We start from the raw sequence: 23,624 nt of genomic DNA, 5'->3' as shown, positions 1-23,624 counted from the left end.
TAGTGGAACCTCTGTTTCTGAAGTCTCCTCTTGATAACAGTATTATTTGTTTTCATTGTAGGCTGCTTAAAAGGCTTCTGTTGATGATATAACTTTCATATTAGATGTAATCTGATAGTATGGAAAAAAATGGGGAAAACTTATAATCAGGTACCTCTTGGTCTGTGGAATTCCTTGATTAGGGTATTGTTTTCTGCTTGAACTACCAAGGAGGAAGCCACATATCCCACCAACATGGCAAGTAAGCTACTGTACATAAACAGGGAGCAAACTCCATACTCACCAACACTGATGGTGTCACCTAGAACAGTGGCCCCCTAAACTTTTGGGCACCACCAGTTCCGTGGAGAAAGGTTTTTCCACGGACTGTGTGCTGCCTGCATCCTGGGGATGGAGTTGCGCTAGTTTGTGTTGCCTGATTGCTAGCATGCCACGACCCGGTGCCAGTCTACTGACCGGGGTTAGGAACCCCTGACTTAGATGGGTAATTAAACATCTGCAAGCAAATGACCAAACTTAAAGAGCACCAAGGACTCCACAGTTCAACCCTGAGTTACATAAATCCTCTTTTGGAAACTGTTGGTCTGTCATGTCTAAGACAAATGTTGCCACAGACTTGTTTAGTCATCTGCATGGTTCTGGGCTGTAAAAAAAATGATTATTTTGTATCATATGTGTTATAAGTCAGTAGCAGAAGTCCTTGTGACTCTGCCATCTGCTGGTTCGCTTGTCAGTTGATAGAGCTTGAGGGCAGATAATTATTGCTTATTTTTTGAGTTTGTTTGCTTTGCTTCTTTGTGGTGATTTTCCTTTTTCATACTGAGTACGCAGGAACAAGCAGGTGCTGAGAGATTGGATGCACTGGGGAAAACATACACAGTGAGAATACTCCCCTGTAAATTAATCAGTTACTTTTTTTTCAGACTGTGTTGAAAAGGGTTTTGTTTTTGGTTTATTTCCTTTGCTTTAGAATCACAAATATGTGTCATGATGATGTTGTGGATGTTTCTAAATTGAGTTAAAGAGAGCAAATCCACATTGACGTCTCGTGGCCCAGGGTTGCCATTATCTTTGTCGCTTTAAAAAGAACATCATTCCTCAACCTTTCATTGACAGGACATTTGGTTGGTCTCAAGCATTAGCCATGTCCAAACTGTGTCACTGGTCTTTTTCTGCAAGCAAATGTTATGTGGCAGTTTTTAGTTTGGTGTTGAGTTGAAAATGGCATTGGAATATTTAAGCATGTGACTAAGCTAGCTCCCTTGCTTTTCTATTTAGGGCTCCTTACTTTGTACTTTATGCTGTGACATGTAGCATTTCTGTCCTAGGTGATGATAAGTATGGGCGGAAAGTAATTTTGTTCAGTGCCTGTCGGATGCCTCCTAGCTATCAGCTTGATCATGTGAAGCTGTTAAGGTGAGTATTGCTCTAACCGACTTGCTTAATCTTTGAGTTTCTCCAAATGCTTCTCTCATCCTAGAAGCTTCTTCAGTTCTAACTGACTGGTAGGGAAATGGAAGGATTTATATTCTTTGCAGTCATCTGGTCGTTTTAGGACTCTGAGGGTTAGCCATTAGCTCTCAGAGAAGAATATAAATCCTTCCATTCCCTACCATTCAGTTAGGACTGAAGAAGCTTCTTGGATGAGAAGTGAAATGTTTTCAAAGAAAAACCAAAAAAGTCCAGTTGCCTTATGGAAAAAGCACCTTTGGAAGATTTTTTGAGCAACCGTTAAGGGAAAATTCTGTAAACACTCATAGTTCATTTGTTAGCTATTCCCAGTCACATTTTAGAATCCATATCTGTCTTTATATAAAAAAACTGGATTGTTATTCTGATTAAATACAATAGAACCTCTGGTCATGAACGTTTCTGACCACGACAAAATCTGGGTTTTTAACCAAAAAAATTCACAATCCCCCCCACTCCCGTCAGTTTTCCCTTCCGCGTCATTTTTTTTGTAAGCGCCAAATTTCCAAAATTTGGTTTGGGTCACGACCAAATCAGTTTGCGACCAAAGTTATGGAATAAATTGTGGTCGTGACCAGAGGTTCTACTGTACTGATATAATTACTGACCCTCATTTCTCTTTCTTCAGCTATTTGAAATATACACTGGACCAGTATGTGGAGAGTGACTACACCTTAATATATCTGCATCATGGTCTGACCAGTGAAAACAAACCATCTCTAGGTTGGCTGCGGGATGCCTACCGGGAATTTGATCGCAAGTGAGTGACTGTGGTTTTGGATTTTAAAAAGAGTTAAGATGGTCTGGATAAGGATAAAATAAATAAAAATGACAGTATAATATAGTTTTATAGCTTTCTTGGCTGAGAGATTTAGGTTGATTCTCTGTTTTTCTTAATAGCAAATCAAATTCATTTCAGTTAAAAAATGTTTCAGATAAATCATAATTCTTTGTTTTTCAGATACAAAAAGAACATCAAAGCATTGTTCATTGTGCATCCAACTATGTTTATCAAGACACTGCTGATTCTCTTTAAGCCCTTGATCAGGTATGAAAACATGAAGATGCTTTTTTGGTAATAGTATGGATGTAGTATAAAATGGTTAGGAAGTGAAGCGTAGTTTTTAAAGTGTTTTTTTTAAATTAGGCTTACAATTATAAGTTGAAATTTTAAAAATTATATTGTTTTTGTTTTCCTTCCAGGAAAGAGTTTGAGGATGCATTATTTCCCTAATTTTTTCCTTACAAAAATGGATGAATTGGGTTGAGAAAGCTGTTATATATGGTTTTTATATTTGGTTTAGCAAAGCATTCCATTCGGTTCTCATGATATTTTGATTAGCAATCTGTTAAGTTTAGGCTGGTGAAATAATAGTTGAATAGCCACATACCTGGCTCAAAAATCATACTCAAAAATGATATCAAGTGAAATGCTCCAAGGCTGAGTCTTGGGCTCTCTATTTTATATTATTTTTCGATTTGATCAAAAAGGTGGAGGTAATGCTTATCAGATTTGCAGATGATACAGTAATGGATATGATAGCTAATTCCATAAATAAAATTCAAAACCATCTTGATAGATGGAAAAATAGACTAAGTGTAATAGAATGAAGTTGAACAGAGGCAAATGTAAAGCTCTTCATTTAGGAAACCAAAATTAAATCTAAAGCCATAAGCTGGGAAACTATATGGCTTGGTAATAGTATTTGTAAGATATTCTTGGAACAGCAGGCAATTACAAACCAAACATGAGCCTGCAGTGTAGTTTAACTATAAAAAAACTAATTAAAAAACTCTTCAGTTCCGGGCAATACAACAGGATTCAGAGAAACTACAATAGGAGCAGAGAAGGGTAATAAGACTGATGAATTACATTTTACAAGAAGTGACTGAGAGAACATTTACTCTTGAAAAAATATTATGAGTATGCTAGTACTCTTCAAATAACTTTTTCATAGAAACAGCTCAAAGTCTCTGTGCTCTTGTGCAAAATACAGAAAAATGGGTGAAAATTATGGAAGGCAGATTGTAATTGAATATTGAAAGAAACAATAAAAACACTTAAACAATTATTCTGAGATAGATGTCTTCAAGGCATTTGTTGGGAATGATTTAAATTTGATTCCTGTGTTGAGCAGGAGTTGGATCAAACGGCCGAATAGGTTGTAAAAATGCTTTTAAAAGGTAAAAAAAAAAAATTGCATGCCACAGCTGATCGCCCCCCCAGTGCGCTGTTCTACTTACCGCATGCCTTTTTTTGGCATGCACTGTGCATGCGTACCTTGCATTTGGTGCGTGGTGCGCACTGGGCATATGCATGCGCAGTTAGTGAACTGGTAGTAAACCGGTTCAAATTTCATCTCTGGTTCCAATTCTTCCTTTTACCACCAGTAGGGGTTCCACTTACCTTCGCTACCTGTTTGGAACTGTGAGTGTGCACACGCACATGCTTGCTTCGCTCACACATGGCGCTTCTGTGCATGTGCAGAGCGTCCGTGATGATGTCTGGGCGGGTGACCGGAGCCTACTGCCACTACCGGTTCTCCTAAACCGGGATGACCCAGTAGAAACCACCACTGTTTACCGCAACCCAATAGTTGTGTATCAGAATTTTAAGTTCAATATTTTAACCACCATACTATCTCAGTACAGTGGGGCCAATTCATTCAAGTTATAAGACTTCCATTTCTAGTTGAACAACTGGCACATGATGAAACCCAGAAAAAAGAAGTTTATTTTATTGATTGATTGATTTGATTTGTATGCCATCTAACTTGTCTCAAAGTGACTCTCTTTTGCACGTGTTCAAAAGCCCATCCATTTTATATGTCCAAAAGAACAAAATATTTCAAAACTGGGGCTACATGAATCATTCAGTAGAAATAACTAGGATTGGATTGGATTGGATTTTCCAAGCAATGAAACTGCAGATGAGATGGCATATAACAAGGCTACCTCTCTATGTGTGCATCTCATATACCACAATGATGTAGTTTTACAATAATGTTCCATGTTTGTTCAAAATATTATTGCATTTTCCCCTCTAGAGGAGTATGTAATAAAACAAAAGGAAAAAGGATACCGTATTTCCTATTTTCTACTTATTTTCTTTATAGCATAGTGCAAATATTGCCTGCAGTCCAGTAGTTCAGCACTACGAAAAATAATACTAAAACTCATTGTTATTTAATGATAGTTTCCATAATGCAGCTACTTTATGATTATTGTTTTTGCATATCTTAAACAAATGCCTTTGCCTTATGGGGATCAAAAATGCCTAACTTGTGTTGAGCTGCTACTTGTATTGTTTAATGTTGGAAATCTTCCAGACAGCTGATTGCTGAGGATTTCTTCTCCTGTAATAAAATGATTTATTACAAAAGACTGAAGTTTCTTTTACAAGTAAAATTCTGTAGCACTGCATTTGAAAATTTATTTATTTATTTATTTTATTTATCGTATTTTTATACCGCCCTATCTCCCAAGGGACTCAGGGCGGTTTACAGCCAAGTAAAATATACACATAGATAAATACAAGTTAAAACCACAATTTAAAAAACTTATTAAATACGGCCGAATATTAAAACCCCAATAAAATAATAAAACCTGATTAAAACCAAATTTAAAATTTAAAAATTCTAGTCCAGTCCTGCGCAAATGAACAGATGTGTCTTAAGCTCGCGGCGAAAGGTTCGAAGGTCAGGAAGTTGGCGAAGTCCTGGGGGAAGTTCGTTCCAGAGGGTGGGAGCCCCCACAGAAAAGGCCCTTCCCCTGGGCGCCGCCAGCCGGCACTGCCTGGCTGACGGCACCTTGAGGAGTCCCTCCCTGTGAGAGTGTACGGGTCGGTGGGAGGCAATCGGTGGCAGTAGACGGTCCCGTAAGTATCCCGGCCCAATGATCCATTGAGAAATCTAAACAGGAAGAATTTTAGTAATCTATAAATTGCCAATGATGCAGGGACAACAGGACAATATATCATCCTAACTACCACACAAGAGCATCCTTCTCAATGCCATTTTTGTTCATCTCATCCTTGAGTGTACTGACACTTATTTTTTCATGAACTGGGCTATCAATTGTCTTGCAGCTTTAAGTTTGGACGGAAGATCTTCTATGCGAACTATCTGAGTGACCTTGAGGAGCATGTGAAGTTGGAACAGTTGGGAATCCCAAGCCAGGTGCTAAAGTGAGAACAGATTGCTTATTTCCAGCTTCTGTGGAGGATGCTGTATTAAGAAGGGGAGTCAAGGAAAGGGCCTGTGGTGTTTCATTTCTTTGCACATGATACAGGCAGTCTTTGACTTACAACTGTTTATTTAGTGACCATTTGAAATTACAACGGCACTGAAAAAAGGGACTTATGACTGTTTTTCACACTTACAACTGTTGCAGCATCCCCACGATCACATGATCAAAATTCAGATGCTGGAGAACTGGCATCTATTTATGACAGTTCCAGTGTCCCGGGATCATGGGATCACCTTTTACGACCTTCTGACAAGCAAAGTCATTGAGGAAGCCAGATTTATGTAACAACCGGGTTACAAACTTAACTGCAGTGATTCACTTAACAACTGTGGCAACAACTGTGGCCATAAAATGGGTCAAAACTCACTTAACAACTCTCTTGTTTAGCAGCAGAAATTTTGGGCTCAGTTGTGATCATAAGTCGAGGACTACCTGTACTTTGAACCATTTGGATGCCTACCAGTAAAAGATGGGGAGACGTTTTAATACAGTCTTTGTGTTGGATACTTTCTCCCAGTTATTCAGCTGTTTTATCATTCCTTTACCTTATACTTGAGAACTTACTCTTAACTTTCTTAAGCAGAGATTATTTTAGGTGCCATTTTTAGTATGCTATAGATCTAACCTCATTCCAAATTACCCGTATATACTCGAGTATAAGCCGACCCGAATATAAGCCGAGGTACCTAATTTTACCACAAAAAACTGGGAAAAACTATTGACTCGAGTATAAGCCTAGGGTGGGAAATGAGGCAGCTACTGGTCAATGTAAAAAATAAAGATAGAGCCAAGTAAAATAACATGAATATTTATTTGAACGAAAAACAATAAAAGTGCAAGTGCAAAATGTTCGGCGCTCATTTTTATTATGCAGCGCCCCCTGCTGGACATCTATCAAAAATACAGTATCTTTTAAAAGTACATCGAGACGTAGACTCGAGTATAAGCCGAGGGGGCCGCTTTTCAGCACAAAAAACGTGCTGAAAAACTCGGCTTATACTCGAGTATATACGGTACTTGTTTCTGCTCAGTTGCCTATGACCTTGATGTCCTAGCTTTTATTAGAGGGTTTCACAGTTTCACAGTTAGTTAGTTAATTAGTTAGTTAGTAAACAGATGGTGTAACTGTTATAGAAAGTATATAGTAGGGCATTCTTTCACAAAGTAGTGCATCAATGGATACTAGTTAAATAAGATTTTTTTAGTGTAGGAGAGATTTCATACATACCAATGTTTCTTTCATTGTAGGTATGACGAGTATTTGAGATCACTACAAAAACCTGTCCAGGTGCCTCAGAAAACAACACCACCCCGTCCACCTCTGCCAAATCAGCAGTTTGGTGTTTCTCTCCAACAGTGAGTATTTCCATCTCTTTATTTTAGTTGGTGTACTAGTGATGGCTGCGGTAGTAGTATTATTAATGTTTCCAATCCAATTACTGCTGTAATAGGTTTTCTTCTGCCAGGCTGAGCTACCAAGATCATGGCCAGAGAGATGCTGGATATTAGCTAGTTTCAGGGTCTTTTCTCCACCCCTACATAATATGTGTGTCGTGTGAGTGATTCTTTTAGAAAGGTTGTTGTAAAATTATTTCTAGGTTCTTGCAAATGGAAGATAAACAATTAAGGCTCTCCTCTACCAACAGGCTGAGGGAGAAGAGCTTAGACCGGAATCCTATCCCATTGGTGGTCAGAGAAACCACTGCTTATCTACAAGAGCATGGTAAGAGCAAGGAAGATCCATGTTCAAATTGATCTGCCCCCTCTAGTATTTCCTCCAGGGATGTTTTGCTTTGATGAGCTTAGCTATTTTCAAATGTCTTCGCATTTTTCTAATTTCACACTGAAAAAACAGTGCAATCCCATACATAGCAGTATTGTAGCTGTTTCCATGTAAATATCATGGAAAAAATTTCTCTAAATCCTTTGGAGAACGTGCAGTCTTCTTGCTTCATTGTCCAGTTCTATAATTGGCAGAATAGATGCATTGTTTTTAGGGCTACATAATTTGTATGGCTCATGTCTGTAGTAATACACTTACTCTGAGCTCTTTCCTTTCCTGCCTCTTTCAGCTCTTACCACACAGGGGATTTTCCGGCGATCTGCAAATACACAAACAGTAAGAGAGGTTCAACAGAAATACAACATGGGTAAATGTCTGCTCGAGGTAGTCCCTTCCATTTGTCTTTCTATTCTGTATGGGCTTTAAATTTGTCCTTGGCATGTGGAGCTTTTGCCATATTGCAGGTTATGCTTTGGCTATTGCTCTGAAACACTTTATTTTCTCTTACCCAGGATTGCCTGTGGATTTTGCAACATATGAGGATGTGCATCTTCCTGCTGTAATTCTCAAGACCTTCTTGAGGGATCTGCCTGAGCCTTTGCTCACCTTTGGTCTCTACAGTGATGTTGTCTACTTCTACAGTGAGTGCTTATCAAGATGGCCCTAATCCCATATCAATAATCTTTTCTCAGGATGCCTGACCCAGAGTTATGATTTTCTTTGACAGTAGGAGACAAATTATTTTTTCAAGTTAATATGATTACATTTCTATTGATTAAGAGACTGGTTCCTTTTCCAGTGTTTTTTCTCTGCAAGATAACGTCTCCCTATATCAGCTAGAATTGGGAATGTTGGTGCATATCACACTTGTTTTCTTTTACTTTAAGATATGGAAGAAGAAAAGAGTATAGATATTGTTCGCAAAACACTTCAGACTCTCCCAGAAGAAAACTATCAAGTTCTGTGTTTATTAATGAACTTTCTCGGGCAGGTGAGATTAGTGTATTACATACTTTTCAAATTCTCAGTCGTAAGGTGTGGTGATGATGGTTGGCTTATGTAGTTTTAAAACAAATTTGAAAAGTTAATGGAGGGTGCCTATCACTTATTATTAATCATAATATGATAGGCATCCTCCGTTAATTTTGTATAATTCTGGGTTTGGAAATAATCTAAATCTGAAAATGAGATACATTGTTTAGAAGACCTGCAAAGACTTTGATCTTCACCCTGTGAGGGAGCATAAAGGCCCTTCGTTTCCTCATGCTTCTCATTTTTAAACTTCCATGTTTGATTAAATTTATTGCAATTTTTAAATTTGGTTATGACAAGCTGCCCAGAGTTGTTGAAAGATGGGAAGCATACAAGTTTAATAAGTTGTTATTATTATTAGTTACTATTTGGAAACGAGATGCTACAATAGGGGAACTTAAATTTTTCCTGTGTATCCAATCTTTATCCCTTCTATAGTGCTTCATCTTGACCCCCTTTCCCCAGTCACTGACAAATATTCTAGTTGTGAAAAGTTAAGGCTCAGGTTCCCCCAAAAACTTCATTGTTGAGCAATGAATAGAAAATTTCTATATCCATGTTGAAATCAGATTACTAAATGGGTTCTTCCTAAGACACTGTGACCATTAAACAATTACGGGTGCCTAGTCATTGTAGAAGTGGATAGCTTTATACATACAGTAGAACTTCTGGTCACAAACGCTTTCCGACCAAAAAATTCACCATTTTTTTTCCGTCGATTTCTCCTTCTGCACCATTTTTTTGTAAGTGCCAAATTTCTAAAATTATGTTCGGGTCACGACCAAATTGGTTTGCGACAAAAGTTATGGAATGAATTATGGTTGTGTTCTGTCCTCCCTTCCACATCACAGAGAAACTCGAGTTTCACAGTCCTTTTATTGAGACAGACCTGATTCTTCTGTAGGAAGCACAAGACTTGGCAGCGACCGTGCAGAGGCCTGTCAAGTTCTGAAGTCTTAATCTCGGACAGAGATAAAAGCACTCGTGTCCCAGTCCCGTTGCCAAGCTTACAGGAAAGAAAGGCCTTTAACTCCTGATTGACCGAGCTGCAACACACACTGTTGTGTCTTGTCTGCTCTCACCGCTCTTATCTGCTCCCGAACACGGAGGAATGTATGCCTCCCGGCCCCAGTCCTGGCTCCATGCCCAGACAAGCTGAAGAGGAGGGGGCACCTCCCGGTCCCAGCCCTGGCTCCATGCCCAAGCAGGCTGCAGAGGAGGGAGCATCCCCCGGCCCCAGCCCTGGCTCCATGCCCAGGCAAACGGAGCAGCTAGACCCCTCCCCCTCCTCCACAGCATGTGAGCCTGAGGAAAGTTTATTTCCAATAGCTGCTGATTGGAGTGACCCTCGCATCAGAAGACTGGATAGGCGGAGGCAACAGAAGGAAGGAGGCAGGCCTTAATGAGTGCTGAGTCATGGAGCCACACCCCATGGCCTATATAAAGGATCTGCTTTCTGGCAGTCTCTGAGTCAGGCAAAGTCGAACTTATCTTGCTGAAGTCACTTTCTGGTCTCCTGCCTGCTCTGAGGACTTTGCTAGGACTTTGGGCAGAGCTGCAGAGGCAAGCCTGATTCGGATTTCCCTGACCCGGCCGTCAGCGGAGGAGTGGGACACGACACACACTGGGTAGTTTTTTGTCCGTCACAAAGCCCAATGGCAGCTCCACCCACTTTTATACCCTGTGGGGTGTGGCTCCATGACTCAGTACTCTCTGAGCCTGCCACACTTTTTCCTCTATTGTGCATGCTTATCTCTTCGTCGCTGCCTCGGGTTGATCCAGGATTGATCCTCAGCAGCTGGAGCTTGGGGCGTTGCCAGGGAGGAGGAGGAGGATGTGGGAGAGGGAGGCCTTGTCAGCTCCTCCTCCTGGCCTGCAGCAAATGATTTGTAATTAAAGGCTTGAAGTCTACTAAACAGCAGGTATTCTAAACTCCAAATATCACTATTTTGTACGGAAGACAATTTGGTCTTTATGTGTAACCTGAGAGTTGAACAGATGGTAAGGAGCCAAGAAGCATTGAATCAAATTCCCGTTTTCTTTCAAGTGATAAGAATAAATTTTCTTTCTCTCCCATTACTTCACATGTAGGTCTCTGCCAACAGTGATATCAACAAGATGACAAATGCCAATCTGGCAGTAGTTTTTGGCCCAAACCTGTTGTGGGCTAAAGATGCAGCTATAACCCTCAAAGCCATCAATCCTATCAACACCTTTACCAAGTTCCTCTTGGACAACCAGATGCAGCTTTTCCAGAACACAGAGGCTTGAGCCATAAGCTCTTTGTGCTAGCACACTCTGGGTCCACTGTGATCATTCCTTTCTCCTCCTCCTCCCCATCCTCCTCCTCCTTCTCCTCCTCCTTTTCTTTTCTATTTGCTTTGGAGATGTGGCTATTCTGAGAACGTTCCAGGTGGTGTGTAGTGTGAAAGGTGGATACAGTTCCTTGTTTGTATATATGGAGGGCTTTGCAAGAGGGGGCTTATCAGACGAGGAGGGAAAGCAGATCTTAAAAATCAAGTTCTACCTTGGCTATTCTGCCTTGAGTATTGGTATTAGGATTTAGGTTGTTCTTAAATGTTTTATCTCCTTTCCTTTCCCAAAGATGTCCTATCAGATAAGTCTCCTTAGCTGTCAGTGGAACTGCTTTCTCTTAGTACCAGGCCCCGGGGGAGTGGATTAGGGTAGAAATTACTTCAATTGGTTCTCTGGTCCAAATTGATTCTTCACAGGTGCCCAAGTCAGGCAATCCTCTTTAATACTCATAGTGACTTGCTGAATACACTTTATACCTTTGATGGACACGTGGACTTAGTCAAAACTGAATCATAATACAACTGGCTTAAGTGCCTAGAAATTTATCTATAGATTTCATGCAGCTCTGAAACTTGATCTGTTATCAGGTGTTCCTGTTATGTAAAGATATGTGCTCTTGGATACAAGAGAGCTCACTTTTCTGCCTTTACGATATCCTCCTGTAGACTTTGCCAGCAATTTATTTCAAATTGGCCTTGGCAGCAAGCCTTTCCCTTTTAATTGGCAGATAATGAATGCAAGCATGTGTATGTGTATTGATATGCATTCAACCAGGCCAGCTCCTCTCTGCCAATGTCCAGATCAAATGTTGGCCATACCTGTGACTGAAACAGGGGAAATGTGCTATTAGGTGGTTCAGGATGCAGCACTTTAGCCATTGGAATTAGATTTGTTTCCAAGCAAAAGCTTCGTAACAAGGCCAAACCTTATCCTATCTGCTGGGATCTACTGTGCCAAAACTATTAACAAATGAATTTGTTTCTACCATCTTTTCCTTATGGGACTCAAATGTAGCTTTTTGACTTAGTCAAAATGACACTGATGCACCTTTGGTTTACTTGGCACTTGAGAGATTTGATGCATTGCTTTCTCTTTTTCTAGGAACTGAGACAGCCCTGCAGTAGGTTTATCTGGCTTTTTTGAGTGTCTCTTTTTGACTGTCTCGTGAAATTAGTTTCGTAAGAGCTAGTCTTAATTTATATAACAATAGCGGTGTCCTACAATATCTTTTAGCAGTCATAAAGTTTTAAAATAAAATATTAACATTTCCATTATGTCCTGCTGACACCTCTGCTGGCAGCTGGAGATGGCCACATAGCTGTAAGTTGACCCTACAAGGTAGAGGGCCAAATCATACAATTATAAAGAGTAGCAATGTTTTTTACCCCATAGTTCAGTGAAATTACGTAATGAAATTATTTGTTATGCTTATAATTAACAAATGATCAATGAGAACTAAAAAGTGCACCTGGGTTATTGGTGCCAGTAGTTGAACCATGGCTGGTATAAGAGCTCTAGTAGTAATTGAAAAAAATCCCAAACTGTTAGTGATAATCCGGAATGGCAGATTAAGGTAGCTGAAGCTATTAAGATGGGCTGATGTGCTAAGATTGCTCATTCTCCTTTATTAAGGCATATACGATTAATCTGATACGTTGTACATAGTGGTTAGTCTAAAGAAACATGGGACCCTTTCAGCTAGAAATGGAAAGTTAAGATTATCAAAAGGTTTTTTTTCTTAATGTCTTTTATATAATACTATTTAGCATGACTAAACGAGGAGTGGCCTTGCGTAGAAACCATATCAATATTAGCTTCATTGTTTTATATTTCAAGCCATGAATAGCTTGTAGGCTATTTTTTTATAGCATGCCATTGTGAATTGAGACTAGATTTGGTCTGATTCTAAGCTGTAGAAGTATTGCTTTGTTTATTAAAAAGGCCCAGATGGAAAAGAAACTGATTGTACAGAAATTTAGAATAGTAAAGTCCCAGTGCTGCAAGTTCAGTCCCTTTATCCAAACTATAATTTCTATACTGAATTAGTTTCAGAATTATGTTAACATCAATTGGAGAGAAAATAGTTTCTTGGGGGTTCAGTATTGTCATACCTGGGCAATGACACATTTATCAACTACATATATTTCAAACTCCTGAATGTGACTTTGCGTTGCCAGGTTATAAAATATATCTTGTTAAGTGTAACATTTTATTAAAGCAAACTTGCAAAACTGTAGAAGTGAGCCAGTGTAAATAACCTTTAATTTTCTCACTTTGCTGAGAGCTACCAGAAAATCTAAAGCATGTGATTGCTTTGTTTCTTTATCTTTTATCATTTTGCCTTCTTGAAACCATAGCTAGCCATAGACCTTTGATTAGGCTAGACTGTTTAAAAGAATGAAATACATGGTCTGAACTAATGCTGCACTCCCAAGTTTTGATTTCCAAAATGCCTGCTGCCTGAATTGGGGTATCCAAGCAGTTAGAGTAATTAGAGGAGCAGCATCCATGTAGCTGTTTATGTCTTCCCACCTCCTTTTCTAATAGAACTTGATAGCTTCTTGTGGCTATGCTTCCTCTCCTCTTTTGTCCCTTCAGTGATACATCTACTTATTCCTGTTCATTGTTGCTTGGGTTTCATGTTAGATATTGACCTCAGTATCTGTTGATGGAGCACTATGTCTCCATTTTATTCCTCTTTTGCCTGTTATTAAATCCACCGATTCTTGGCATCCTTGGAAACCATTCTGTGCCCACTTTGCTAACAGCTTCTCCTCTGCTTGTACTGACACAACAATTTTGGGGTAATACTGCTGATGTTGAGTCCAATCTGGATGTCTTATGTGTGCTGCCTCAGCCAAATATTATATGGCAAAATGAGCCCTTATTGCACACTCTCCAGTGAGGTTTTCATGTGGTAATTTTTGTTGCTGTTCCTTCTTTTGATTGTTTATTGGGAGCAAGGCTGGGGGTTGTTACTGTGATTTTTATTTACATATCCTTGTTTATTTTCTTCCAATGGTACCAATCTTGTATTCACAGTTTGCACTTTTTGTACTTCAATAAACACTCAAAGCCAATAACAAATTTTGGTGTGCTGCTCAATTTGTTATTCTAAGACTAGTTATTAAGAGATGCTTTTTAATAATAGGCACTTCCTATTGACTCCTATATTTTCAAGTATTGACTGTTTAATACTTGAAAATATTGAAGCTATTTTTTTTTCATTCCTAAACCCATTGTATTGGTTGGATCCAGCACAATGTCCCTATTAAGTATAAATCAATGCTTATTAGATATTGTGCAGTCCATTTTATCTAGAGTTTCTCCAACTCTACTATGGCTGTTTTAATTAGTTGCTTTCAGATCTGGAGTAATGTTACTACACAACCAAATGTTTGTATGTATCTTCACTATAACTAAAGAGGAATAAATCTGAAATTAGAATCTCATTGATGGGTAACCTGTCTAGAACAGGCTCTTGCTATTTTTACCTTTTCTAGGTAATGATCTCACTAACTCTTGAAAAGAAAGCTAGAAAGCATCCCGCTTCTGAAGATAAAGTTTGCTCCTATGTGAAGTACATATATGTTCTTTTGAGGGAGGGCAGATTTGTCAGGATTGAAGACTATTATAAAAACTAGAATAATGTCAACTGTGAGAATCATAAACTTTTCTTCTGTCCTAGCCCTTATTTATATTTACAGCTAAATATACCAGATTTGAATATAATAATAATAATAATAATAATAATAATAATAATAATAATAATAATAATAATAATAATAATAATAATATTTTAATTTGTATACCGCCCTTCTCCCGAAGGACTCAGGGTGGTGAACAGGCAAATAAAATACAAACAAAAACATACACCTTAATTAAAACAACCCTTAAAAAACTGATTCAAAATTAACCAAAAAATTTAAAATAACCTTATACCCCATAAAAATTACAGAATTTAAAACCCACAATTAAAAATTAAAAATTAAAAATTTAAAATCAAGCCAGTCCAGCCAAACGGAATAAATAAGTTTTAAGTTCGCGGCGAAAGGTCCCGAGGTCAGGTAGTTGTCGAAGCCCGGGGGGAAGCTCGTTCCACAGGGTAGGAGCCCCCACAGAGAAGGCCCTCCCCCTGGGGGCCGCCAGTCGACATTGTTTGGCTGATGGCACCCTGAGGAGTCCCTCTCTGTGGGAACGCACCGGACGCTGGGAGATAGAGGCCGGCAGTAGACGGTCCCGTAAGTAGCCCAGTCCTAAGCCATGGAACGCTTTAAAGATGGTAACCAATACCTTGAATATAATCATATTGCTCTTTAGAATAAAAATTAAAATATTTATAGTGACTGGGAAATGAAAGGAACTATATTATGTAAACAGAAAAAGGAATTTTTTTAAAAAAATGTTAATTTTGCCTTTCACTCTAAGAAAATGATAGATTGTGAGATAATTGACTAATAACATGATGAGTCTCATTGAAATTAGTGAGGTAATGGGAATAATCACACTATTTTAGTGTGGTTTTTTTTTTTTTTTTTTTTTTTTTGTTTGTTTGTTTACATTTATATCCCGCCCTTCTCCGAAGACTCAGGGCGGCTTACAGTGTATAAGGCAATAGTCTCATTCTATTTGTATATTTTTACAAAGTCAACTTATTGCCCCCCCAACAATCTGGGTCCTCATTTTACCTACCTTATAAAGGATGGAAGGCTGAGTCAACCTTGGGCCGGGCTCGAACCTGCAGTAATTGCAGGCTACTGTGTTCTTAATAAGCCTTAATAACAGGCTTTACCAGCGTGAGCTAAACCGGCCCTTTTATATATATTTTAATATATTTTAATATATTTTAATATATTCTATCCATTGATGAACTCTTCTGTTGATATTAGTTAATTTTATATGGAATTCAAGATAACACTTCAAAAATTCAAAAGTAGGGGGCTGAATTCTGATTCTAGTACTGTATTAGCTTTTTAAAAATTAAACATCAAATAAAAAAATAGAAACTTGTAAAATTTTCATGAACTATCAAGTAGAAAGCTTTTGTCTTTTTAAAACTGAAACCTTCTTTTAGGATTTGGATATAGTCCTTCATAGCATAGAAATGTATCAGGCAAATGTTTATATGTGGCAAGAGTCAATTTATTTTTTCTAAGTATTTGCTCCCACAACCATTTTTCTTATTTTTTTTTATTTCCAGAGAATTGTTTTTTTAAATTTTCCATACAAAATGCTGAGAACATGTTCCAGCATAAATATGGTTACCATGTTTTCTCTTAGGGGAACTGGGAGATTTCAAAGGGTAGAAATTGCTATCCAAATATTGCATTTGGTTCCCATGTGACATGCTGAGACAGGATGATTTTTGTTTATGGAAATTACAGCTGCAAAAGCCTTTTCTTCCTTATAACTGAGTATATACTTAAACTGATATTAAGTCTTCTCTGGAAATGCACAGCCAAAGGTGGCCAACCCATCATCCTTAGATTACATGCAACTGCAATGTACTATATGGAAGGCCATGGGATGATTTCACTCTCTTATCTACCTAAGAGAGCTAAACATCTTAAGCTTTGCAGAAAGCTTCTTTGCCCCATAACATCTCCTCAGTTGAGCTGGGGAGTATAGCGGACGGGGAGGAGGATGTTCCATGGGGAAAAAAATTAAGGCAGTGCTTCCCAAACTTTCCTTCATTACCCCAAATCACTTATCAGAAATTGTTACCCCATGCAGGTTAAACACTTTTAGTCAAATAAATGTCCCTCTCTCTGTGAATGGGTAATGGGTTTGTGTGTGGTTATCTAAAGAAATATCACTTTTATCCAATTTTCAATAATTTACCAGGTTTGCGAAGCACTGGCTTAAGGCATCCATTAATACCCAAAGCAAAATTTCATCTTGGCTACAAATGTTGATACTAGCTCATAGTATCCAACACACCTGCATTTAAGTTGCATGACTACAGCCTAGTACATAACTTTTTTATGTGTTTGTGATAGCTTTGAGATAGATGTGCATTCTGTAAGCTATGTGTACAAGCTAATTTCTGAGCTTTAATGTGATCAAATTTATTGTACAAATACTGTTCATGCAGAGATTTCATTTACCCAGCTTTACCATGTTTCTGTACATAATATTGTATTTTCCTTAGAATTTAAATTGCACATATTTCTAGTATGGAAAAAATGAGACATTTTTATAGCATATATATTTATTAATGTAGTTATATAAATGATTAAAAAAATAAATCCACATCAAAAGATTTTTGCCAACCTAAAATGAAAATCTGATAGCATAATTAAATCAGCCTGTTTCCATTTTGTGGAAGTATAAAAGTTCTTGATGTAAATATTGACAAAGCTGGGCCTCTCTCACAGGTTTATTAGTTATATTTATGTATGTACTTACACGCAGATATGCTGCCTCCTATCACTTTAGATGGCTTCAGAGTATGTTTCTCTCCTGTTCTAAAGAAGTGTCCTTTAGATGGCTTCAGAATATGTTTCTCTCCTGTTCTAAAGGACACTTCTAATCTTTCATGTCTATCGATTGCTTTTGGAATATTTGAATTATTTTTTCTCAAGTACTAATACTCTAGTATTAATACACTAGAGTCAGCAGTGTAATTTATCAAATTTCTACTATTTCATTAAACTGCAAGAGAGACAAGGTGTATGTCATAGAAAACCTTACCAAATTACTTGTGTTTCATAGCTGATCTTCTGTGTGTGTGTGTCTGCTTCTCATACAATCGTGTGCATTCATATTTGAAAGTCTAATTGAATCTGGAGAGGCATATTTCTGAAAAAAATATTGGGAAAGGTGATATGAAAATGGCAATTCTAAAAAGAGTAGAAATTTGGGGGCTTTAACAGGAAGATAGCAGTTTCTTTTGCCTTGCTAAAATCTGAAGTTTTGGTAGAAAAGACAGTGGAACGGATGAATTTAAAGTAGCATAAAAGTTTTATTGGAAATTGTATGAATGTGTAATGGAATATTTTGAATAGTGTTTCCAAATAAAGGCAGGGAAGGAACCTTCTTCCTTCAATTGACACATTTGACTGTTGCCTGTAATGTATAAATTCTGATTCATAGCACTGTAATGCAAGTAGACAAAAATGTATCCTTTGAAGATCTATAACTGAATTCCTGATAAGAGGATTTATGTGGGATAGTAAATTGATGTTTGTTAGGCAGAGCCAATGTGATTTTTTTCAAAGAATAAACAAAGAACCCAGGCTCAGACAAAAGCATCTTATAATATTATGTAAGCATATTTCTTGCTCTTTCCTGCCCCTGCAAGGATCTCAAATCTGTGAAGTTCTCAAGGGTTATTCTGTTGGTAGAACATCAGAATCAAACCAAAGAATACAATCCAGTAGATATTTCAGTATAAGAAAAACCCTGAATGGGAAATGAATATCAACATGAATAACTTATAATTCTATTCAAAGATATTGAAGTTATATTATTTTATCTGTATAATTTTAAACTATGAGAATAGTTACGGGTAGTTCTCAACATACGACCATAATTGGGACTGGAATTTTGGTCACTAAGCGATGCGTTGTTAACTGAGTCATCAAGTGACTCAACTTTATGTCCATTTTTAACCATAGTTTTAAGCATATTACGTGGTAATTCAATAACTCTCCAAGATACTGCAACCAATGTAAAAGTGGGTCAGTTGTTAAACAACCAAATTGCGATCATGTGACTTTCAGTAGCAGTAATGCAGTGGTCCCAACTTACAGGATGGGCCTTAGCATCACTTTTTCATAGCTTTGAAATGTCAATAATGAATGGTTGTAAGTCGAGGACTACCTATATTTGACTAAATTCCTTTAATCGCCACAGCATTTTACTGTGAAAATGAAGGGAAAACAAAATAAGTCTCATGACGTGAATGTCAAAGTAAATGTGCAAAAAAATTCTCTGTTTTGGCAGAGAAGCGACTTTTAGGAACATTAGGAAAAATAGAAACACAAGCAATTTCCTTATCAGATATTATCATTTATAAGAATAGGCTCTCCTATTAGGCTGTAGTCTATGCTGGAAAAGCCAATCTTTTTTAAACAAGTAGCTCTACATCATCTGACATCTCATGAAGAATAATAAGGAATGCTTTTTTTTCTCTATTCATATAACATTTTGATTAGAAAGCTAAAAGGCTCAGGGAATCAAGCCCTATTTTATGCAGATATGACTATGGGGTGAAGCCTTTTTCTGGCAATCTATTTTAAAATAGCGTTGATGTTTCTATCATTCTGAGCCCCTAAACAAGCACGCACACCTTGCTTAGGAGCAATTTAGGTATGAACTTAGATGTGTGATCTTCAGTGGACCAATAATGAGTAACAACATCACAAGTACTTCGAAAATAAATTTAAAAGGTATTTTTCAGTTAATTTAAATACATTTCTTACAGTTTGAGCCATTAAGATAAACTACATGCTAGAAGACAAAAGATTTAGTTTTCTGCTCATTTTTGCAAAGTAGTAGGGAACAGAAAATTCCAGAGTCTATCTGAAAGATGTATACTGCCCTAATAATCTCCCCCACATCACCCCGTCTTAAGACCACAAGCAAGCAAAACCTATAGAAGAGCAGAGCGCTATACTTCAGGAAGTCAACATTCCATTATTTTAAACTGTAAATATCCTTCATATCTAAAGGCAACAATCATACAAAAGCATCTAAGATGAAAGACAGAAGGAAGGAGAGGATATGATCTTCTTTCTTCAGTACAGTATATGGCAGTTCAATTCTAAACAGGTTTACTCAAAAAAATATCTTCCTAAAGTTTAAAGATGCTTGCTCCCATTAAAATATGCATAGAGGTGAATTCTCAGCCTGTTCTTTGACAATGGAAAGGAAGAACTTGTGCCCAGAGCCTAACCCTGAACTCCTATGGAGGTTTTTTTCCTTCCTTCCCTAATAGTTGGCATGGAACATGGAGCAAACAGAACATATAGAAATGCCAATCAATTGCATTACTTAATGCCTAACTCGTCAGAAAAGAAAACTTTAAACAAAATGTTGCACGATAGAACAAGTACCGTAAATCTTGTAAAACATACTTCTATACCAAGTTACTTTCTAATTCATTGCAGATTACATGAATTTATTTTACAAATATGACAGAGCTCAGCCTTTTAGAACTCTGCAAATTCACTATACCAGAGAACATACCTTAACTGTGACATTTCTACACTCCCCAAGAGGGCAGAGTGAAATCAAGTCAATCTCTGGGAAAGATAAATTTCCCAGTACAACAGGTCTGCTTTTTTGGGGGGGAGGGGGAAAGGATGATGCCCTCATTCTTTTTAAGGTTGTTCACAGCACTTTTGCAGTGACAAAGGACACAGCGGCCTATGGCCACATAACAATGTGAAAACATAACATACAACTTTTCTTTAAATATAGTTTCCTTTAGAATAATAAATATTTCTTATGTCTCTTAACATAGAGCAGCAGCATCTGTAAAAACTTTGGACTAAAGATCCCTAATTAAGTAATCCTAAAGAATTAGGATCAGTAACATATTTACAATTAGCAATTGTAAGAAGACCCCATGAACTCTGAACCTTCTTCAAAAGCAACAAGACTTTTTGTCTAGCCTTAGGCAGGCATTGTTTTTTTTTCACTCTGTTGGTGGAAAAATATATGAAAAGCACTTTTTTTCTGCTCTTACGGATTAATTCCCAACTGTGCAGCAGGGGGAAAAAACGTGGTCTTCATTTCTTATTTCGGCATGCAGATGTGCAACACTTTGTTTCCATTATTTAGAGCATTAGAAGTGAATATTTATCATCTGTTGTAGTATATGAAACACACTCATTGAAAATAGACTAATTCTGGATTGTTCAGGATTCAATGAGCATAGATTATTCTGTTTGTTTTGATCCTTTCAAATGATGGTTCTATTGAATCAAGTGAAAAGAGACAACAGTTGATGGAAGCAGAAGCAACAGAAAATCATTACAGATGAGATAATAGAAGGCAAAAGTGATCATTTTGTTCTTCACTGTACTGCTTCAGATGCCAACTGTAACAAGAAGGAAAATGAATTAATTCGTCACAAGGTCAGTTCAAAGTGATTCACATTTGTTTCTGCATCGGACAAAGCCCAGAAACAAATGAAATTGTTGATGCAACATAACAGGATCCGGAAGGGAGGCAGATGCAAAATGTTTAGGCCTGCTTTTCCAAGTGCCGAAGAGGACATCCGAGGCTGTTCTAACTTGGTTCAATTTCACTGTAAGGTTTCTACAAAAGCATCAAATTCTTTGACGTTCCTCTCGTGCACAGCCAATTTCTCTGGCAGTGAGTCCTGTGGAGAGAGGAAATGTGTTAAGTGTCTAAACTGAAATATCTGTGGGCAAAAGATGCAGTGCTCAGCAGGAAAAAAATGCATGCCCATTCAAAAAGCTCTTTCATTAACCAGGAAACCTGCACATTTCCTCCAGACGATTGTGAAATGGCAGATAAAAAGAAATCAGACTTTCTGCTACAATATATTTAAATAAATAAAGATGAGAAAATTTGGCCAAAACCTTGAGTTTCAAAAGCAGAAATGGGACTTGAATCTCAGGTATTACATTACATATTTGCCAAGAATAAATACTTAGCTCACAGTTACTCTCAGTGGAACCCATCAATATATGTAATCATATGGTTCTTTTCTAAACTGTACGGACACATTACACAACAGAATATAAAGAGCAGATCCCAAAATGTAGGAAAAACAGATCTACCCACCTAAACAACGCACACAATAGGAAAGCATTCACATAGAATTTGAATCTACTAACCCTCCATATAGATCTTGAAGATACTTATTACTACTAAAATTATAGCTTGCTTTCCCACAAATAAGCTTCTAAGTGAAATGTTAAAGAGTGCAGCTGTCCAGATCTGTACTTCTAAAGATGCTTTTCAAAGCCATATAGGGCCCAATAATCAGTGGTTGAATCCTCCCCAGTTTGCCCCCGATTCGTTGCCCGCTCATGAGCGGTGCACACGAAACGCATGCTGTGCACGCGCAATGCACGCCAAATGCACACTGCATGTGGAAAAAGGAGGCTTGGGTAGGTAAGTAGAACAGCAAGGGGGGGAACAGCTGTGCCATGTGATTTAGATTCACTAGAATGCAGGATTTCCTGCTTTCTAGCGATTTTAAATTGCGAGGCACAGCTGATCGTTGGAAATACCGGTTTGGACCACTGGTAGCTTTTTTTTACTACCGGTTCACCCGAACCGGTAGGATTTCACCACTGCCAATAATACAAAGAGAGAATACAAAACAGCAACTAATTGAAAATCAAGAGCACCTCTGTACAAGTCAATATAAGACCATGCCAGTGAATCTATCATGGATTTTCTCCAGCTGTATTTTCTCAAGATACATTTGTTTTACAAATTTCCTGTAAGGTTCAAGGTTAACTAGCTCTCTCCTTCCAAACAGAGCATTATACAAGGAGTCAGACACTAGAATTGCAAGGAGGGGTGAAGTTAAAGCTATGCTGTTTCTCACCAAATAGATTTCATAATATCAATTATTTCCCAGCATTTAATGAAAGTCAGAGCATTGGAAAAAACTTTCCACAATCAGACAAAAATTGTTGAAACAAAGAAACTAACATGCAAGAAAGCAAAAAAGGACCACACCTTATTTGTTTATTGACCAAAGTCAATAAACAATTAGACATCAAGAGTGAAATTCAAACCATCAATGCCCTTTACAGTTTGTTAGAAAACACACTTAAACTTGTATAAAACTTCAAACCCCTGAGAAAAAGAAAATCTTGAAGCTATAAGGGTCCCTAGGGTGGCTATTACATATCATGAGCTTGGGATTAAACATGTTTTTGGCAGTTCCAGGCAGATTTCCAAGCAGTTCTTGCCTTATTTATCTGTCCAGTTTTTAGACATAGCTCAGCATGTTTAAACTGAGGATATTTCAGAAATTCCTGCAATAATTTTAAGGAAAGTCAAAACTATTACAAAATCAATTATTCTTAGCCAAACTATTTCATACAGTCATTATGGGGAAAAGGGGAGGAAAGGAGCCACCTATGTATGCCACCTTGATCTCAGAAGCAAAAGACAGTATATAAATTAAATTCATACATATAAATACACGCTTGTAAAAACTGACATTTGGACTTTGAACTTCCTGGTTGTCTATTTGTCCAACTTATTAATATAGAATAGAATAGAATAGAATTTTTATTGGCCAAGTGTGATTGGACACACAAGGAATTTGTCTTGGTGCATATGCTCTCAGTGTACATAAAAGAAAAGATACGTTCATCAAGGTACAACATTTACAACACAATTGATATGCTCTCCAAATTGAAAAGAGCTATAGAAATAAGTATCCCTCGCAGAAATCTTATTGCTTACCAGGTCTTCTGCCATGGATTGAGCTCCAATATCAATGGAGAGACTGCTGAGTTGAGGAGGATTCTGAAATTCACGATAGAAAGTCCCTAAGTCCATGGGGATAATGTCATCTTTAGAAAATGCTGGCTTCTAGAATTGAAGTGAAAGATTTAAGTCAACTATGCACAAGCAATAACATATAAAATAGATATCATTCTGAACTCTGGCCTGTTGAAAAGAAGACGAATAAGTAAGAATTGTTTAACATACTGTACATCGATGTTTCATCTTATGGTACCACTATGTATTAGATTATTAGATTTCATGGAACAGAGAAAAAGAGGAGAAAAAAAGCTCTAAAGGAACTAGATTGGGAGCAACAAGATCA

At 37.6% G+C, this 23,624-nt stretch overlaps 2 protein-coding genes across 8 annotated transcripts in view; one reads left to right on the top strand and one right to left on the bottom strand.

The window, feature by feature from the left end:
* The window catches only part of ARHGAP1 (Rho GTPase activating protein 1), a 35,386-nt gene extending 21,450 nt beyond the window's left edge, over window positions 1-13,936 (top strand). The window contains exons 4-13 of the mRNA XM_058161775.1: window positions 1,329-1,416; window positions 2,099-2,230; window positions 2,432-2,518; window positions 5,558-5,656; window positions 6,967-7,074; window positions 7,365-7,441; window positions 7,791-7,868; window positions 8,014-8,142; window positions 8,389-8,492; window positions 10,625-13,936. Of these exons, the coding sequence (XP_058017758.1) occupies window positions 1,329-1,416; window positions 2,099-2,230; window positions 2,432-2,518; window positions 5,558-5,656; window positions 6,967-7,074; window positions 7,365-7,441; window positions 7,791-7,868; window positions 8,014-8,142; window positions 8,389-8,492; window positions 10,625-10,804 (1,082 nt within the window). The 3' untranslated portion in view covers window positions 10,805-13,936. The remainder of the gene's footprint in view (window positions 1-1,328; window positions 1,417-2,098; window positions 2,231-2,431; window positions 2,519-5,557; window positions 5,657-6,966; window positions 7,075-7,364; window positions 7,442-7,790; window positions 7,869-8,013; window positions 8,143-8,388; window positions 8,493-10,624) is intronic.
* A 693-nt stretch (window positions 13,937-14,629) lies between these two features.
* Window positions 14,630-23,624, bottom strand: part of ATG13 (autophagy related 13) — a 33,226-nt gene continuing 24,231 nt past the window's right edge. For all 7 annotated transcript variants that reach the window (XM_058161768.1, XM_058161770.1, XM_058161766.1 and 4 more), the window contains 2 exons: window positions 23,258-23,386; window positions 14,630-21,182 (listed from right to left, as the gene is read on the bottom strand). In XM_058161768.1, coding sequence (XP_058017751.1) covers window positions 21,105-21,182; window positions 23,258-23,386 — 207 coding nt within the window. In that variant the 3' untranslated portion in view covers window positions 14,630-21,104. The remainder of the gene's footprint in view (window positions 21,183-23,257; window positions 23,387-23,624) is intronic.

The sequence above is a fragment of the Ahaetulla prasina genome, chromosome 1, assembly GCF_028640845.1.
Source record: "Ahaetulla prasina isolate Xishuangbanna chromosome 1, ASM2864084v1, whole genome shotgun sequence".
Classification (NCBI taxonomy): domain Eukaryota; kingdom Metazoa; phylum Chordata; class Lepidosauria; order Squamata; family Colubridae; genus Ahaetulla; species Ahaetulla prasina.
Note: the sequence above shows the minus strand (reverse complement) of the source record. Positions and strands in the feature narration are given on the sequence as shown.